We start from the raw sequence: 18,227 nt of genomic DNA, 5'->3' as shown, positions 1-18,227 counted from the left end.
GTAATGAAGGCAGCAGAGTGACGGAAGAAAATGGATAACGAGCTGAGGACAGACACAATAAAACATAAGTGATTTACAACAACGCCGTCCAAATAGGCAAATGAGTTGGCGAATTTCGCAAAAGAGGATTCTGTGTGCCCTGGAACACAGGAATGTTGGAAATTTCCGTTTAAAATTGTGTTAATCTAAGCAGTTAATGGAGCATGACTATTAGACCGAGGCACGTCGTAGGCTTCGTATAAAATGAAGAACTACGGGATTATTGTTAACAAAACTTAGCAAACAAAAGTTCATTTCGCAAAGTACGCTTTATTCTGCAGCAAAAATATTGTAGGAATTCTTCTCCTTAATTCTTAAATAATGGATAAACTGTGCGGTGGTGGGACGGGCTTTCGGGTTTGTAAATTGTGTGCCGAAGCCGGAATCGTGGTACAACCAACGCACGAGTGCAATGTTTCGTGGATGAAAATGTCACAATCGATACAAAACACCTGATGGCACGATCCGCACTCGTACACCATCTTATCGGTGCCGCTCGCTAGCGTCTTCTGGCACGCGTAGCAATTCGTTACCGGTGGATCGCGCGGTTCCTGCACCTGAACCTGTTCCAACGGCAGCTCGTTAAAGTGTGGCACGGGAAACAGATGATGGTAGCTGCGGGCAAGATGCGGTGCCGAAGCCAACGTGAGCCCACAAGCGGAACACTCCACTGGTAGTTCGCAGTATTTGCTGTAGCACTGCGGGCAGTGGTACCCGCCCGAGGTAAGCTTGGCCGGTTCGTCAGCACTATCGATGTGGCACATGCACATGGTCAGCGGGGGCTCCTTGCCGGACTCCGTTTTGCCATGCGGAAAGCCCATCTTAATGAGTGAAAATTCCTGCTGGTTTCCGGCTTGCGGTGGATCGATGTGCTGCAACAGCTGATCCTTGTAGTGGGCGTCGTCCAGTACGGCACTGTAAGTGCCACCCGTTTCGGTGCACAGGTACTTGCAAATTCGAATCTCCGCCGACAACGACACGACTGAACAACGTATTCCCTCGGCTTTGAGTGTTTCGATCGTCAAATGTATGTCGGTCGGATCGCACGTGGTCAAGCTACCCATCACGACCAGCACTTCCCGGCTGGCATGCGATGGCACCAAGCGTAGTGTTTTCAGTGCCAGCTCGAGCCCATTCTGAAGCGAGGGTTCTCCGACCAACTGTACCCCATTGTTAAGCGCGTGTACAGCTTTCACGTGCTTCCGGGAGGTACCACTGAGCTCGGAAATCTTTTCGGCCCGTTTTGCCTTCATCGCAACGACGCCCAGCTGGGAGATGGGATTCTGGTCGAAAAACTCCTCGATAAACAGTTCCAGCAGCTTCAGCGAACAGATGAACCGGGTCGGCTTGAGATCTGGCACCGTCATTGCTTCGGAGCAGTCGAGCAGAATGTACAGGTGACGCATCATGCCGAGCTTGCTGAAGCCCCGTTTCATTGCCTGGCGTTTGCGCTTCGCCTTCTGGATGATATCGCTCACGGATCCCTCGATCAGCCCATCGTCGTCCTCTTTGATTGCCTCCCTATTTTGTTGTCGATAAGTGTGGTTCTATCAGTCCCACGCGAAACCGTCAGATGGTAAAACGAATACCTACCATGTCTTCTCGTATCCCGTCTCCCAGCGATACTCTTTTGGATCTTCTTCATCAGCCATAGTTAACAACAAAGGTTATTCCACAACACTTTTGGTTTAGTTCTTTCGAAAACCGGTGAATTGTGGATTGTTTTGTTTACAAAACGAAACGCTATCCGTCATAGGTATGATGCCTAGGTGGTGAATCTTGATAAAATTAAATCGATGAAATCTTTGGTACACTTCGTCTATTTTTTTTTAATTTACGCAATTTAAAATCATGACGAGTTACTCATGTTTTTTCTGTTTCTGTGTCAGTAAAAGGGCATTTTATTGAATATTGCAGTTTTTTTTAATTAATTGCCTAAGAAGTCGATGACCACAATCGTTGAGATTTTGGCTACTGATGTGTAAACGCGAATCACCACTGACAGATTGCTATGTGCTGTCAGTTGATGTGGATCAAAGTGAGTGATTAAATTTAGTTTCAGTGAAACAAATATTCTAGGGGCAAGCTGCTAGCAATTTATACCCAAAGAGGTTGTCTTTTCCCAACAACACTTTCCGACAATAAAGGATGACTACCAAAGTGGCTGGAAAGAAATTCAAATGGTCCTTGGATTTCAATACCAAGTACGTACAGTTCAATTGAAGCAGACGGCGCGGACTTGCTAAACAGCAAAACAAATCAATGTGGCCTCGATAATCTCGATTACAGATCCCGCAGTAGCAGCGGGGACATCTCATCCCCGCCCGGATACAACCCGTCGGCCGACGTAATTAGCAGCAAGGTGGTCAACCAGACCGACCAGAGTCACCTAATTCTGAAAAAGTCATGGGAGATAGCGCTGGGACCGATCAAGCAGTTTCCCATGAACCTGGTCATCATGTACATGTCGGGTAACTCGATCAGTATCTTCCCGATCATGATGGTGGTGATGATGTTTATTCGACCGGTCAAAATGATGCTGTCGACACATTCCACGTTCAAAGTTATTGAGGGCATCTCGGCGACCGGGCAGAAGTTGGTGTTCCTGCTGGGCAACCTCGTTAACATTGGCCTGGCGCTGTATAAGTGCCACAGCATGGGCCTGCTACCAACGCATGCGTCCGATTGGCTAGCGTTCGTCGAACCGCAGGCTCGGTTGGAGTATTCCGGCGGAGGCATTTCCTTGCTCTGAGAAGCACGAGAAGACCGACTGCTGGCAAATGCATTTTTGAGAAATGTTTGTATTTATTTTTCTTTTTCACTACCCCTTAGAGAATGGTGTTGGAGGCATAAATAAAAAGACGATCGGACGAAGGAACTAAAATGTTTCCCTGAAAAATTTGAGTTTGCTTTATCGCGATGCGTGTCCAAAATGCGTTACATGAATAGTGGGGATCGTCGGAAGCGAGCTATGTTCAACCATGGTAACAGATACGATGAATCCGGACACAAAACCACCACTGCCAGGTTACCATTGGGTATTAGGGCTTCTTGTACTGGTCCGCGAATTCTTTCGCCTTCTCCAAGAGCTTGCCGGGCTCGTCGACCCTGGGAACCTGGGGAGAACAAGAACATCCGTTTTAATCCAGCCCGAGAATTCACAACTTTGCGGCACTACAACCTCATAGTTCTGCGATACGTATATTCCGGTGTAAACACCGGCACCAAACGTCAGCTGTTCGGAAGAAGCAGAAAGAAAATCAAAGGTCACTGTTTTGTAGGGAAACATTCAGCTTTATAGGCAGATACAGCATCCACTGCTGTTTACGGAAAGAAAACAGTTTTCTCTGTTAAAAATAACCCAATCCAATCCATTCCTCGATCAACCGGTGGTTATGTAACTTTTTTTAGCTGACCATATGATCATGGCGCACTGTTTAACGATGGTAAAACGGTGGAAAAGTAGGCTCGTGCGGGAACTTACCAAAAACTTCAACATATCTGTTATTCCGAAGGAATCCACTTTGACAGATTTTTTTCCACACTGGAACACGACGGAGAAGTTGCAACAACCGAGGATGGTTCGTGCATGTAGAGCGAGACGGCACGAGCTTATTGTCAGCCAGAAAGTGTTGCTGTTTCTCTCAGTGAAAGAAACTGCCAGTTTCTTTCAGTCGCTGGGATATTGATGAAAATCATAGCGCAACGATGTATTTCTGCTTCAAATAGCTCGTTCGTTAGCAGAAATATGAGCTTCATAGGAACATTTCTTTCATCTTTCGACTTTTAAAATCGCTTCTCACCTTCAAGTGGTCCATTAACCCCATTTTCCACTTTATTCGTTTAGCCACACTATATCAATAAGCTCTCTCGCTGTTCTGTTTGTTTTTTCGTTTATTTATTTCTGTTTTCTCTTACTTCTTTTTCCCGCTTCAGTAGTGATCTCGATCCCCAATGTGTGAATGTTCAAATTTCTTTTAATAACTGTTTTTTCACCTCCTCTTGTTTTTTTGCACTTAAAAAAAAGGTTCTTTTCCGAGCGTTTGCATGATTTCCGCTAGCATAATCGGCGCCTTTCCACGCGGAAGTGAATCGGTTTTTTTTGTTTTTGTGTGGATAAATGTAGAGTTACTATAGGTGTAATTCTTAATAAATAGGACAGCAATGGAAACTCAGATATCTAACTTAGTCAAGTTTCTTTGTAACGTTGCAAAATAAACGTCGTGGCGCGTGTCACCCCGCATCGTCACACATTATTGCCAGCATATGGTTACGGTTCTACACCACACGTTAGTGTTTAGAAATAGCTTAACTGAAAACTAAAAGCTGGAGATGAGCAACCTGCAACCCATAACGGACCTTATGGTGGTGCTCGTCACATGTCCTGAAATTCTTCCTTTCACAAAGGAAAAACAGATGGAGTGTGTGTGTGTGTGTATTTCATTTGAATCCTTAATGGTTTGTTGTTTGCTTCGTCTATGGATGATTTTGCTTTTACTTCCCTTACAAATTTGCTTAGTATCCCCCCATCCCACCGTGGAGAAGTGGGAGTACATCGTCGGCGATACGATAAGAATGTTTTTCCTGCAGCTGTAACTGTGCACCCCTGTGGCGGTGTGTATGGGCTTCCTTCCTCCTTCCTGTTCGCTTATCCTTCGATCCTAGATGCGACCCTTAATCCACCCTGCCCTTTGCCAACACAATAATGAGTGGAAAATGGAAGAACTATTTCCCACCCCGGCGCAGCGCGGGAAGAAGCTGGATGGTAAGAATCCTACAATAAAAGCTACGGTTGTTGTTGCTGCTGTTGATCTTCCATCTATCTTAGCCCCACACACCGCACACGACACACACGGTGCTCATGCACATTGTGATAAACCGTTCGCACACACGTTGGATTTTACGCATATGGTGGTTCTTCCTTTTATTATTTCTTGCAATTCTCCCGCTGCTTTATAGTCTTTACCTAAACATTTTGTTTTCATTATCTGTAATTATACATATATATTTTTTCCAGCCATCACTGCACATATCGTCGTCACATTTTTGTTTCGCCAGTGGATTCGTGCTGCTACGAAAGCTATGCCTGCTGTGTTTGCTGATGTTTGCAAAGTTCTTTATCCAGGGATTTCGTGTGTGCCTCAGTGTTGATAACAGTCGATGTAAGACAGCCATATGGAACTAATTGCAGAGCCTACACGTCACAATTCTTTGCAAATTCCTTAAATCGTGAAAACCACGGAAAATTATCGCCATTTAACCGACTTTGCTTCAAACTCAGCACGGACGGAACGGAACCAGGATTTATTACTGTAAGACATGGTTGACGGATTTAAATATTTCACATAAGTGAAATTTTATTTTATTTATCGTGAGTTGAGGAATAAAAAAAAATTTACGAGAGCTTAATCGCGTGCACTTTCAACGTTACGTTACCCATTAATTGGCTTAGTTTATCCGAGACAAAGTTTATCATCTAATATTGCAAATGATAATGAAAGAGGTACATTAGTATAGTACGCGGGGTGAGGCCACGTTTGAAGAACAATTGTTTGTTTGGCAATTGTTTATTTACTTGTATTTTTTTTTTTCCTTTGACGCCTTATTGTGTGCTTATGTGTAGTCTCTAGTATCTTTCCAATGTTTTATCCCCAGACTGATAGTAGCTTAGGTAAGTCTATAACTCCAACCGTTCAATGTGTTAACTTACATCCCATCCCTTTCATCCGTCTCCTGCTGGTTTTTCCCTTCTCAAAAGTGATCATTGAACAATAATTGTTGATCCGCATGAGAGGCCTAATATGACGACATGCAATATTCGCTGCTCGCTGTCTCCCCATCAACGCAACACCAGTATTACGCACCAAGTCCCTGAATAAATCCGCTCGCAAACGACGGCAAACTGCACGACGACTCACCGCTCGAACTGAACGAACTATGGAACGACGAAAGTAGAACTGGCTTTTCTTTTCACGAATGGATGTTGTTTTTCGATTTCTTTTTCTCCTCGTTTTTAGCTGTGTGTGATTTACTGCTGCTATATGCTACTGCGCTACTGCTCTCCCTCTCTCTCGCGTCGCACGCTTACTTTTATGCTGTCTTGCTGTCGGCCCGTTTGCTTGGTGGCTTGCTTGCTTAGCGGTTAGCATTTTTCAGCTGGTTGGACAGCCAATCGAGCCCTTCGTACAGGCCGTCGCCGCTGGTTGCACAGGTCGCCTGAATATACCAGTTGCGGTTTCGAAGCGAATGTAGACCTAGCTTGTCGGTGATTTCTGCGGCATTCATCGCGTTTGGTAGATCCTAATTTTGAGAAGGAGGAAACACATAGGGAAAATGTTGTGAGATACGAAATTTGGCGATGTTTAAAAAAAATCCCAGCACCCACTTCGCTATTATTTTAATGATAAAAGATAAAAAAAGAATAGAACCTACATAACGAAGGAATTAACAAGTGATAATTGGTGGTGGTACAAATAATATTAGTCACCATTATTTATCACAAGGTTAAACGAATTAATATTTAACTCTAGATAATTCTCTCGTTTGCCAAACGAAGCATAACATCAATAACAAAATTGAGGAAGATGAAAATATCAGCGGCGTTGTTGTCGTCCGCAATGCCGTAACAGCAGGTTTGAAAGCATATCTTAACAGTATTAGAATGATTGGTCAAAACCAGAAGATCGTTGCTAACGCAAAAGTGCGTGTTCGTGTCCAGTGGTACGAAAGTAATCCTGGCCATCATATACGATCAGCGAGGTGTAAGGAAGACGAAAGAGTGACTACGTGACGATCGATTCTTACCTGTTTGTTTGCAAATATCAGTAGAACAGCATCTCTGAGCTCATCCTCGGCCAACATTCGCATCAGTTCTTCCCGCGCCTCACCGATACGCTCTCTGTCGTTACTATCGACAACGAAGATAAGTCCCTACGAAAGATATAAATTATAGGCTTCCATTTCTGACACTACTTTCGACGCTAGAGATTGCCAACGCATACGATAACTTACTTGTGTGTTCTGGAAGTAATGCCTCCACAGGGGTCGAATCTTATCCTGACCGCCAACGTCCCACACAGTAAAACTAATGTTTTTATACTCTACAGTCTCCACGTTGAAACCTACCGAAAGGGAAAACCATGTGTTAGTAACACAAGAAACGGAAAGTATGCACATTCGGTCGCGATAGCAACGACTAGTCGTCGCCGCATACTTACCAATTGTAGGAATCGTTGTAACAATTTCACCTAATTTTAATTTATACAGGATCGTAGTTTTACCGGCAGCATCCAATCCGACCATCAGAATTCTCATCTCCTTTTTGCCGAACAATCCTTTGAACAGATTAGCGAAAACGTTCCCCATTGTGTGGTTGTGTGGTAGTTAATCCTGAGAAAGGGAATAGATATGGCAAGAAACTTGTCTTAATCAAACAGTCTCTATTCCAGCCTAGGCTACCTGATGCTTTGTCGTCGTAACTTACCTTCGCACCAATCAACGATATGATCACTTCTCTTAACTTCTAAAAAAAATCTTCACGCGCCCAATAAGATTGTCGTGTGAAGGGGAATGGAATGCGTTACAGGGCAGCCACTAACAACTAAGAAACACAATCTCCGTTTTTCACCCTCTTGTCCTTTTCCGCCCTCCTGTTGCAGGTTGTTTTTATAACGACGAGGAAAGGTTACCTACGGGTTTGATAAATAAGTGAGACGTTTAGTTGACTCGGTTCTCGCAAATGAAACATGATGCCTGAAGCGATGTTGCCTACCGTTTTCTCCCTTGTTGTCCCGTTTTCCCTACGCTCAAGGGATGTTGTTAGTCTGTTGATCAAGGTTTCCACAAAGTCAGGCAACGTGCAGCTACTGCAAAAAAGTACAGGTAGTAAAACGTTAAAAGGTACGTAGAGAAATCCTTTACTGGTTTGGTAATCATTAAATATTGATGTTCAAATATTTTTTAACCGTTCGAAATAATTTAACCCAGCTACATTGAATGAGAATCTATTACATTCATATAGATTGAATTGAACATTGATCATTTAGAAGGCGTTCGATCAATTTCATTGTTGTTTTATGGAAGAAATCAAATATTTCTCCGGTGCACAGGCAACAAAAGCAGGGAGATAGTATGTTCTCACGTGATTTGGCAACATTCTGTCCGACCATGAATCATCAAACTCGTTTCAACCAGACGTTTCTGCCCATTTCCTGTTATTGAACCTCCGTGCTCCTATGTGCCAACGTTTTGGAACAAACTTTTAATTTGTCAATACCAACATGGTGAACATTTTTGTGAATTTCATTAAAAAACTGACATGCGTTATATTTTAACATTCTTAAGGTAAAGCAACTAAAACACTCGCAAGATTCTAGAAAACAAAACAAAAAAACTGAACACTAATCTAATCTTGGTGCCGGCGAACAAACCGTACAAGACCTATGAGCATCTAATGAAACCAACCCCAAACATAGGGGGCAAAAACGGTTTCTTCATTATCTTCTTCGTTCGTACACAGGCATCGATGCGACGCCCGCCGACAATTTTCTACAATGACCCGCGGGACTCTCATGCTTTTTCTCTGTCTTCATTCTGCTCTCCCGCAGGAACCTGATTGACACAGGCGCAACGCCAAACTCCAGCCTTTCGAGCAGACAGCGTACAAACTCCATTCATCGCATTCTGCTGGTTTTTTTTTGGAGCAGCAAGTAAATCGGTTAGTGTTTTCCCATACGCTCCTTTTCCGGTACATCTCATTGTGGTGAAACGTTTCTTCTTCTACTGCTCGAAATACAGCGTGGTAGAATACATAATGATGCGCTGTCGACGATGTTGTCGATGTGAGCGGGGAATGGGCGGTATGCTTCGTGGAAATGCTACGAGTTTCCGTGTGTGTATGTGTGTGAGTGTACATTTGGTAGGTGAATCAGCAACGGTTTGGCTGATGAGTCTGATAGGAAGGCGAAAGCGCTTCTCCCCATGCCTTTATACCATAATTATCCAACAATAGCACGACAATCTTAAAGAGTGAATATTATCATTCATAGGTTAATTGAATTCAACATAATTGATCCTTTAAACCACAGGCGCATCAACTGTAGATAGATGAATTTCTTCTTCCAGTAAAACACAACGCCTACTAGTATTACACCATTTTATGCACCTTACGAGTAACGAAACCAATTTCTACGTAACCACACAAAAATATGATTTAATAAAACAGTTTTCACACTTTGAAACCGTTTTACGTGCACTTCCGTTCAGAAAAAACTTTGCCCGTCCTGATGTGGCATGTCTTTTCGTACACGCAGGTTTCTTTATTGCGCTCTCAGCTTTCGCCAACTCGCACTCCAGGTTTCTCTCTTTCGACTTGACACCAGCAGCAGCAGCAGCAGCAGCTTGAACACGTCAAACGAAGCGGCGAAGAAACACCTACAATATTTACTTCTTTTTCTTCTCCCGCTGATAACTCTGGAAGGAATTGCACACTATTCACGAAGCCTGTGCACGAGAAGGCTTATTGCACCAGCAGTTCAATGGACATTTTTTTTCAATTGCCGTTAGCAGGTTGGTGGCGAATAATGGCTACTCTTCTGCTGCTTTTCTTCTGCTCCCTTCATCCATCCCTGGGGTAGCTGAATCATTCAACACTCCTTTGCAGCGGTGCACGAAGCCCAAGAAAGAGCGAAAGGCAGCTAGATTAACTGGCTGGAAAAGAAGGAGACACCGCGAAGATGAGGATGACTCGCTCCAACACACCTCACGCACGCACACAGGCACACATACCGAGCACGGTAACACAACCACCACGATTGATACGGGAAGAAGCAGCACGACACGGCAGCTACAACCCAAGATGGCGACCGGGACTACCGCTCGGTGACTCTTTCGCGGTTGACGCACGATCGTTTTTCCAGCCCAACGAACAATGATTACACAATGATAACTAGCAATGCCTAGCAACGCAAGGTTTCACTACCTGATAAGAAAGCTTTTCGGTAATTCACTTACGTACTTTCTTAGCTATTCACTGCAAAAGCCCAGTGATCGCGGTCTCGACCTATCCGTCGCTCTTCGCCACACGAATTCTCTCAGTGTAAGTGAAAAAAACCACCTCACGCTGCAAGCTTCCAAAGTTTGACAGTTTCTCTACTGCCACACGGTCGACTCGACGTTGCCACGTCTGCTGCTCCAGACCTCCCGACTGACAGACAGTTGGTTTAGATTGGTTGGTCGGTTGCTTGCCAACTTTGCTCCTGGCTACCGGAATTTGCGATGCGGACGATTTCAGAAGGCAACAGAAATAAAAATTGGTACGAGAAAACAAGTTCTTCAAAGAAACTATTTCCTTGGGTCGGTGAATTTCACTCCTACTCCAAAATGGTTTCTATCTGACTATTGGAAAACTATTTCATCCATCGTACTGTATCTTTGCGGTCTGGTTTCGAAGAAAAATTTGTCACGTAATAGCTGTAGCATTTCGATAAACAGGAAAATTTCTGCGAATGCTAATAACTGGAAGAGGAAGCTAAACATTAAAGTAGGTCAGCATTGTTTTTCAGAAAGCGGAAACGTAGCACAGCTAGGACAAAGAACGCTGCTTGAAAACAGTGCGTCCTTCCCAATCAAGTACACCATATTGAACCGTTTTGTGGATTGCTTCGTGACTCAACTCACCCATCACCTATGTCCTCTCGAACCAGGCACAATAATCTTTCTTATTTTCAAACACTTCTAACAATATAGAGATTTAGATAGAAAGGCAACAAATGTATGAACTTCACTACGGTATGCAGTAACATACAACGAAGATTTTTTTTCACCACGACGACAATGTCGTTTTCTCACCGATGAAAAGTATATCTTGGACAGCTCCTTTTTTTAATATTTTACATACAATTGCATGCTAAATGACCGAACCTTCCTGCACCTGTGAACGCATGTAGGCTGCGTTGGACACAATTTATATTGCAGTCTGCAAAAGATCACTCCCCCTGCGGCCCACAAAAAAGTACGTAGTCCTCCACGTAGCCAAACGCCACACACCTTTTGCCCTCGTCACAATGAAAACTGTTTGCAATCAGTATTTCGTAGCTTATTTCGAACGCTTATATGCTTCAACTTGTTCGCAGAAGAAATCCACCTTTTTGAGCTGTAGATTATCGCCAACTTTCGATAAAACACTCGCCGAATGTAATTTCCAGTGATTTGGATGTTGTGATCCTGCTGCACTCCGGCACGAAAGGAAACTAGTGTTGTACCAATCGGAATTCGGAAGATTCGAAGATTCGATCCCTAGACGGATTCTAAAGATTCGAATCCCATTTGACAGATTCTAAAGATTTGATTCTATTAGGATTCGATTCTGACTCGATCCTAAACTATTTGAATCGACTCACAATGATTTGAGTCGAATTAGTCACATAACGAGTTGATCTAGAGACAATGTACAGGCAAATGGGACTTTGACAGCGACGAAAACCTAGGCTAGCGCAAGGTGTATAAATATAGAAGGTGACTTTATGTCGCTTTGGAAGGGGTGCCATATTTGAGAAGAGTTATGTCAAAAGCCCAATCCTTTTCCGATACCCCCCCTCAATTTATGTCGCTTTGGAAGGGGTGCCATATTTGAGAAGAGTTATGTCAAAAGCCTAATCCTTTTCCGATACCCCCCCTCAAAACCCATATGAATACCCCTGAAGTGTTATGTCAAGTCATGAAATGTCATTTTACACTAGACGACTTCACCTTCTAATTTATACACCTTGGCTGTCATGTAGTACCAGCAAGTTTTTCCATGGCAGATTGCTGGGACTCTTGCTGGAACTACATAGTACCAGTAACAATTTAACCGTCACCCGTTCAACCAAACCTACATACGTAGACGTTCAACCGGACTACCCGGGTAGTCCATACATTTTGTATGGGAGACTCCGTTTTCCTGTACTTAAGACTTAATAACTTTTTATCTAGACGTCGGATCGATTTGAAATTTTCAGTGAAGATACTTGAGGGTGTTTCTCGAAATATTGTATAACCCCGCGTCCACACGGCATAGTAGCGTAGCGATTTTGACACTCCGTCGTAGTGAAAATGTTGGTCGAGAGGCCTTAGCCACGGCCATAAAAAATAGTTGACACTACGACGGAGTGTCAAAATCGCTACGCTACGGTGCCGTGTGGACGGGGGGTAACTTTCATAATTTTAAAAATTCATTAAATTTCTGTCAACCGGGTAACTAATAATATGAAAAATCGGTTACATAGTTTGGTAAGCACGTATGATATGACGGATTGGGATTCGGATGCGAAGATCCGGATCTCAGAATGGATTTGAATCGAAAGGGTTCAAAATTCCATTCTGCAAGGGTTCAAATTAGTTTGAAATAATCTGATCTTTGCTGAAGTTTTACTTTTTTAAATTGTGTAATCATTTGAACGATGCTTCGAACTGCAGCCGATAAAATGAAAGATCATTAGAGGACCAACAGAGATTTGAATTCACCGCATTTTAATTTTATTTGAGAAAACATGTTCAGAGATGGCCAGAGTCAATTATGGTCAGCGATGGTTATATCTTCCACTTCCAAATGGATTCAAGTTTAAAGTGTTTCTTATTTATTTCATTCATTGCATGCACTGAAGTTGGCAACTGGCAACTTGTTCTGTTATCATTTATCTGTTTATTGAAAATTTAAGTGGAAAGGAATTTCCAGCATTTTCGCTGTTTGAACATTGGCGGTGATGAATGTGGCATTTTAATTTCACATTCTTATGAACTAAAAACTATGAGTGATAAAAGTTTCAAGCAATCGGGTTCCGCTAGGTCACACTAAAACTATGTACGATACATTCAGTTAAAGTTACATATGCCTTTGTAGTGAATGAGTACCACCATTTCAGAATGTATGAGGGAAATCTTTAAAACTACTGTAAGAACTTCAAACTACCTGCATAATAGAAAACTCATGATGTATTATTTATTTTAAAAGTACTGTGTGAAGTTTGTTTAAAAAACTTCAAACGATTCACCGATAATGAGTTTCAAACCTGACATCTACTCGCTTAAAAAAGGAATTTGTTGGAGATGCGGAGCAGCTGGCTTCATCACAACCCGCCCGTGGTCGCCCATCACTCTGGTCCTAGCCCATTTTAACGAGTGATATTTTTACTGTTCATTGATCTAGTTGTTACCAACAATTGTATCAAGACAAATTCCATGTCTGAGGGGCGCACAAGGATTTTATATTCAGGATGGACAAGAAATAACTTTGAATTTTCCCACGTTTATGCGTAGGAGATTCCTTTTGCAATGATGTTAAAAAAAATTGTTAAAATATAATCATTTACAATACGGCCCGCACCGTGAAAATAGAAATAAAAAAAAATATAATCATTTATAAAGAGCAGGGTTAATTTGTACAATTAATTCCCAAAAGTTGACACCTGTTTGAGAGCAGATAGCGAAAAATAAAATTATCTTTTAATGATCATTCTTACTAGCCTGTCAATTGTAGCCGGAATTGATTGGTTATACATAAATTGAAATGTATTATCTTTGATTAAACGTTGGGAAAGTCTGATAAATCAATCGTTCACGTAGCTAAAAAGCACTAAATTACGCAAGTCATCCTTAACAAACCATGAACCCTACATTCATTGTCCTTGGAAAGTCGGAGGAAAAAGTCCATTTAGTTAACCAGATTAAGCGATTGGTACTGCTCGTCGTTAACCTCCGTCATCATGAAGCTTCCATCAGGCAGGAGAAGAACAACTCTCCGCGTACCACCTGGTGAAAAGAGCAAAATAACGAGCGTTACCAATTTGGTCACTCACTTCGACATGCATGGGAGATATTTCTACTAACCTGGCGATGGTTGGTCAGCTTGCACCACTTCGGCCGTTATTTGACCATCCTGCGAGTCTTCCGTTTGAATTGTAAGCTGCTGATTGGTGTCAACCGCCTGCTGGTACTGTGCCGCTTGCTCTTCCGTCAACTGTTGTCCCTAAAGATGAAAAAGGTAATGATTTTTGGTCCGCCAACAGCAGACGGATATCATTGCTTACCTCTTGCGGCACAGCAACGGCTTCGGAAACGGCCGCGTCAAGCGTTAGTACCCCAGCGGTACCGGGTTGCGCCTCCTCCTCACCCTCCTGTGAGGTCACTAGCACGCAGCTCTGTTCTCCATCGGCCCCCTGGGCAATCAGAATGGTCTGTCCCTCGGCGTTCTTGCCTGCCACTTGATACAACGTACCGTCCTCACCCGCCACAATGATCGGCGAACCGTCCTCGTTTGTCATCAGTTGCTGGACTTGCATGTCCGTCTGGTCACCGCCGCCGGCCACCACCAGCTGCTGTTGATCGGTTTCCGCTGCTTCACTGCCACTCGCTCTCTGCTGCTGGTCAGCCTCTTCCTTCTTTACTGCTCCTGGTTTTTTCTCTTCAGATTCGTTTTCCGGGCTCGGAACGGGCGTCGGTTCACCTTCCGCCTGACCCAGCACCTTACCGGTCACCGGGCAAAGGGTGAGTGCACGGGGTGGGCTCGGCGGGGTAGGCAGTGGGAGATTGGAGGGAAATCCATCGTTCATCATACCATCGTCTTCGTCGTCGTTCGATGGCTTTGTTTTTGTTGATGAGGTCGTGACGACATGTTTGACGACGTTGACGCCCTGCTTACGGAGTGCGTTCAGCTTCTGTTCCGACGAAGCGGTAGCCGTTCGAACAACATTACTGGGAGTGCCTGGTACTACGCGGGTGACTGGCCGAGGCGCTATTGTGCTACCAACCCGCGGCGTAAGTGAAGAACGCTGCTGAGCCCCGGAAGCGGTGCCCGCCGGTCTCGATGCACCAAGCGGGGTGCTGGGAGCGCTCCCTATCGGTCGCCCTGCCGGTATCCCTTGCCTCTGCAATCCCGGTGTACTGGACACTACCTTTGGTGCCTTGCGAATGGTCTGGCGAACGATTTGCGGCGTTCCATCGACGTTTCGGCGTATGAAGCGTGTCGTTACACCGCTGGATGAGTCGCTGGCAGCCAACGTTGATGAGGAATGAATCGTCACCGGACGCGGGGTGGTGGCCGATGACGTGACGACGGTGGAGTTGGAGGACGTGCTGGTCGTTGAGCCGCTTGCCGGGCTACCACCTTGCTGCTGCTGTTGCTGCTGAGAGGCCTGTGATGATGTTTCTGGTTTGATCTTAAATATACCACCCGGTTCAGACTTTGGAACGATCTTTACCTTTGCTTCCCCGCGAAGTAGAACGCCCCGGTTGATGGCCGTGCCGCCGCCGGCTAGCATACCGACCGGCTTCTTGCTGATACCGCTCGGTACACCATCCTTCGGTGATTTAATGATAACCACCTCAGCTGCATTGCTGTCTTTCACCGTGGCTGATGAGGGGGAGCCCGTACCACCGTTCACGGTGGCGGACCCACCCGGAGACGCTTTGATGCCGGCTCCTGTTGCCGACACAGATACGATCTTTACACTACTGCTCTGGGACACCTTGTTGAGAGCATCGTTGATGGCGCTGTTTGAATCGGTGCGCATCTTCTTCGGCGATTCGCTACCATCCTGGTCAGTCGCGGCGTCGTTTTCGCTATCGTCCAGCTTACGCTTAATGCCACCTTCCTCCGACGAGCCGTCCTGATTACCGGACGACCACAGTTTCACCCGATCAACTGCATTTGTTTTCGAGACTCTGTTCGGGCGCATCGCATTGGACGGGGACAACGGACTGGAACCGGCCGATTGTGTGGCATTGGTACCCGTCGCACCGGCAGGAGTTCCTGGCCCACTGCCCGGACCCTTAGCCTTTTCCTGACGCTGCTGTTGCAGAGCTCGGGCTGCAGCCGCCGCTCGCTGCTCCTTCTGCTTGGCCAGCTGCACCTCGAAGTACTCCAGTACGCTCTGGCACGAATGCAGGTGCGTCAGTGGCTCCCAGGTGTTGTGCTCGTTTGTCATCTTGCTCCACTTGACCAGATACTCGTGCATCTTAATGCCGGGGCTGAAGCGCTTGGCCAGAATTTTCTCTACCTCTTCTTCGGTGACTTCGCCCGTTTTTGGATGGGTACGTTTGGCAATGGATCGCTTACCAGGCACCGTTCCAGGCTTCACTGGTACGTCTGGTTTTTTCACCGCACCGACCACACCCCCACCCACGCCAGGGGTTCGACTCTTTGGATCGAGTAAACCGGGTGAAGTTTTCACATCTCCAGGCTTGCGAACCGGTGTTATGACACGATTCTGAGCATTAACACCAGCTGGTGTTCCGGGTTCTGTGGAAAGGTAACAAAGCATTTAGAATATTAGCAACAACTTTTGTTATGTTTTTGCGTGCTAAATTTAAGAATAGTTCAATACTACTTGTTCTTTTAAATTTTCCTGTATTCAAGTCACATAGAATCAAGCCTACCGTGAGAACTGAAAAACTATCTTCTTTGGTACTTTACCAAATTAGTAAGTTGTGTTCAGTAGGCTGAACATATTTTTTTGTTTAATGTTAACGTGAATAATCTTACTTTGCTCGTCAGTTTTTTCCACGATAGTTTTAGTGATCTTCACAGGCATCTCGTGAAGGCTGCCAGAGCCAGTCTAAAACAAAAAAGAATGATTTGTTATCTTTCATCGAACCGGCTGTCCAGCTAATCCAAAAACCAGTACCTTCCCAAACGACTGTATAGTTTTGCCGGCTACGACCCAGGTGTCGCGCACGGAATCGTCCAGCTTCACCCACGTCTGGTACAGCTTCCAGGAGTTGCCCGAACCGGCCTTCTCATTGGTGGCACCGGGCGTTGGTGCATTCTGCTGCGTCGACTTCCACAGCAGGAAGGCCCACACCTTCGTCTGCGCCTCGTCGCAGTCGTGCAGCGGCGACGTCGAGGATCGCTTGCATTCCGGTTCCTTTTCCTTGTGCTCGCGGAACAGCTCAATGAGATGAAACACCGTGTGGCACCGGCCGCACACCAACACGTCACATTGTGCGATTTCCGCTTGCGCCTTTTTAATCAGATCCGGATGCTTGCCTATATCGGCGGGATCGATTTCTTTGCCCATGGGGGTGGATTCTTTTAAGGCCGGAATCTACGACAATTTGTGGAATAGAGAAATAGGTCAAAAGATAATATTTACCGTCACTGCTTCTGTTGTAAAAACATTTAGTAAAAAGAGAGCGCCCGCTCCCTTTTTTACATTTTTGCGCCAATACAAATGTCATGCAGATCAAGCCAATTATTGTTATTTTTATTCGCTTGTTAAGCAAGGTACGTAGAATCTTAGAATCGATGTGTATAGCTTCGTTGCAAGTATCTTAGATGGGCACGATTGCACTGCTGGCGGTGGCTTTTTTTATTTTTGCCCTCACAATCCAGCTGCACCAAAAATTTTCACCGAAAACTTACCTTGACGAAGAAAATTCAACCACTATGCCCAGGAGAAAAATCACTTAATGATACGGTTCCGTGTTGCCTGTTGCCCTTTTCAGCGCGGTCTCGGCGACTTTGCAGTGATGCGGTGACTCCTTGGATTTCGATCTTGTCCCGTCTACCGCGATTATCGGGCGAAGCGTACTTTCTTCACAACAATCGGCACACTGTGAACTCACGGCGTTCGGTACACCGTGAAATATCACCATTCAGCGGGAAAACTACGAGGAAAACACACAAATTTGCGGGGAACGACGAGAATTCGGTGTTGCAAACTTTTCCTGCTCGGTCGCTTTCTTGGTTCGTTCGCTAGTTTTGTACCGGGAGCAAAGCTACTGGCAAAACCCTAACCAGCTGCGTGATGCGTCGTCGAAGATTCAATGGCGGCGGTCAGTGAGACGTCTGTCAAATAGGATACGATGGCTGCGTACGCTCCACGCGAGACGCCATTATGCCAGTGATGGCTTAAAAGGACCGTTGATAATGTCGTTCGAATGTTTCAATTGATACATCAAAAACTGTTCGATAATTTTCTTTTAAAGTAGATGAGATACGGAATCGATCGTTTATTGGTGCATATTGATTTAGAAACATACTATCCTAAACCAAGATGCTAGGATTCGTATTTGAACCGACGTAAAGATTAAACTCTTAAATATTAATTTCAAAGAGTCCATTCCACTTCCCAGTTCTCGGGATATTTGTTAATCTAGTAGAAAAATCTCACGTTTCTTTTTGGTTGTTCAACAAATCCGTGATTTGCAGA

General features: G+C 44.8%; 4 protein-coding genes across 9 annotated transcripts; 1 reads left to right on the top strand and 3 right to left on the bottom strand.

The window, feature by feature from the left end:
* Window positions 1-308: 308 nt before the first annotated feature.
* Window positions 309-1,753, bottom strand: LOC131272855 (general transcription factor IIH subunit 2). Its single transcript, XM_058274725.1, has 2 exons — window positions 1,633-1,753; window positions 309-1,560 (listed from the first exon to the last, which is right to left on the bottom strand). The coding sequence occupies exons 1-2, from the start codon at window positions 1,689-1,691 to the stop codon at window positions 354-356; spliced, it is 1,266 nt and encodes a 421-aa protein (XP_058130708.1). The 5' UTR covers window positions 1,692-1,753; the 3' UTR covers window positions 309-353.
* A 339-nt stretch (window positions 1,754-2,092) lies between these two features.
* On the top strand, window positions 2,093-2,913 carry LOC131272256 (ER membrane protein complex subunit 4). 2 transcript variants are annotated; one of them, XM_058273924.1, is made up of 2 exons: window positions 2,093-2,243; window positions 2,329-2,913. In XM_058273924.1, the coding sequence occupies exons 1-2, from the start codon at window positions 2,188-2,190 to the stop codon at window positions 2,789-2,791; spliced, it is 519 nt and encodes a 172-aa protein (XP_058129907.1). In that variant the 5' UTR covers window positions 2,093-2,187; the 3' UTR covers window positions 2,792-2,913. The 2 variants fall into 2 exon arrangements, with proteins under 2 accessions (XP_058129907.1, XP_058129908.1); XM_058273925.1 differs by having other exon boundaries at window positions 2,110-2,243; window positions 2,338-2,913.
* A 2,630-nt stretch (window positions 2,914-5,543) lies between these two features.
* On the bottom strand, window positions 5,544-11,249 carry LOC131260399 (ADP-ribosylation factor 1). Of its 5 annotated transcripts, none has more exons than XM_058262106.1 (7): window positions 11,183-11,249; window positions 7,811-7,904; window positions 7,523-7,727; window positions 7,257-7,428; window positions 7,051-7,160; window positions 6,844-6,969; window positions 5,544-6,339 (listed from the first exon to the last, which is right to left on the bottom strand). In XM_058262106.1, exons 4-7 carry the CDS (start codon window positions 7,402-7,404, stop codon window positions 6,175-6,177), a joined length of 549 nt encoding a protein of 182 aa, XP_058118089.1. In that variant the 5' UTR covers window positions 7,405-7,428; window positions 7,523-7,727; window positions 7,811-7,904; window positions 11,183-11,249; the 3' UTR covers window positions 5,544-6,174. The 5 variants fall into 5 exon arrangements, with proteins under 5 accessions (XP_058118089.1, XP_058118092.1, XP_058118091.1 ...); XM_058262109.1 differs by having other exon boundaries at window positions 7,811-7,901; window positions 11,183-11,201; XM_058262108.1 differs by lacking the exon at window positions 11,183-11,249 and adding an exon at window positions 11,086-11,102.
* Window positions 11,250-13,565: 2,316 nt separating this feature from the next.
* On the bottom strand, window positions 13,566-17,760 carry LOC131261025 (mucin-19). The gene is made up of 6 exons (XM_058262906.1): window positions 17,438-17,760; window positions 16,701-17,120; window positions 16,559-16,631; window positions 14,106-16,315; window positions 13,906-14,044; window positions 13,566-13,827 (listed from the first exon to the last, which is right to left on the bottom strand). Exons 2-6 carry the CDS (start codon window positions 17,091-17,093, stop codon window positions 13,730-13,732), a joined length of 2,913 nt encoding a protein of 970 aa, XP_058118889.1. The 5' UTR covers window positions 17,094-17,120; window positions 17,438-17,760; the 3' UTR covers window positions 13,566-13,729.
* Window positions 17,761-18,227: the final 467 nt, after the last annotated feature.

This window comes from Anopheles coustani, chromosome 3 (genome assembly GCF_943734705.1).
Source record: "Anopheles coustani chromosome 3, idAnoCousDA_361_x.2, whole genome shotgun sequence".
Taxonomy (NCBI): Eukaryota; Metazoa; Arthropoda; class Insecta; order Diptera; family Culicidae; genus Anopheles; species Anopheles coustani.
The sequence above is the reverse complement of the archived record's forward strand: the minus strand, read 5'-3'. Positions and strand labels throughout refer to the sequence as shown.

Excerpts from the sequence above, each read along its gene's own strand:
- LOC131272855 (XM_058274725.1), bottom strand. The coding sequence starts at position 1,691 with ATGGCTGATGAAGAAGATCCAAAAGAGTATCGCTGGGAGACGGGATAC. Across the intron at positions 1,561-1,632 it reads ACGGGATACGAGAAGACATG|GGAGGCAATCAAAGAGGACG; the intron begins GTAGGTATTCGT and ends ACAACAAAATAG.
- LOC131272256 (XM_058273924.1), top strand. The coding sequence starts at position 2,188 with ATGACTACCAAAGTGGCTGGAAAGAAATTCAAATGGTCCTTGGATTTC. Across the intron at positions 2,244-2,328 it reads TCCTTGGATTTCAATACCAA|ATCCCGCAGTAGCAGCGGGG; the intron begins GTACGTACAGTT and ends TCTCGATTACAG.
- LOC131260399 (XM_058262106.1), bottom strand. The coding sequence starts at position 7,404 with ATGGGGAACGTTTTCGCTAATCTGTTCAAAGGATTGTTCGGCAAAAAG. Across the intron at positions 7,161-7,256 it reads TACAACGATTCCTACAATTG|GTTTCAACGTGGAGACTGTA; the intron begins GTAAGTATGCGG and ends CCCTTTCGGTAG. Across the intron at positions 6,340-6,843 it reads TGATATTTGCAAACAAACAG|GATCTACCAAACGCGATGAA; the intron begins GTAAGAATCGAT and ends TCTCAAAATTAG.
- LOC131261025 (XM_058262906.1), bottom strand. The coding sequence starts at position 17,093 with ATGGGCAAAGAAATCGATCCCGCCGATATAGGCAAGCATCCGGATCTG. Across the intron at positions 14,045-14,105 it reads CCGTTGCTGTGCCGCAAGAG|GGACAACAGTTGACGGAAGA; the intron begins GTAAGCAATGAT and ends TTTCATCTTTAG. Across the intron at positions 13,828-13,905 it reads AGCTGACCAACCATCGCCAG|GTGGTACGCGGAGAGTTGTT; the intron begins GTTAGTAGAAAT and ends TCTTTTCACCAG.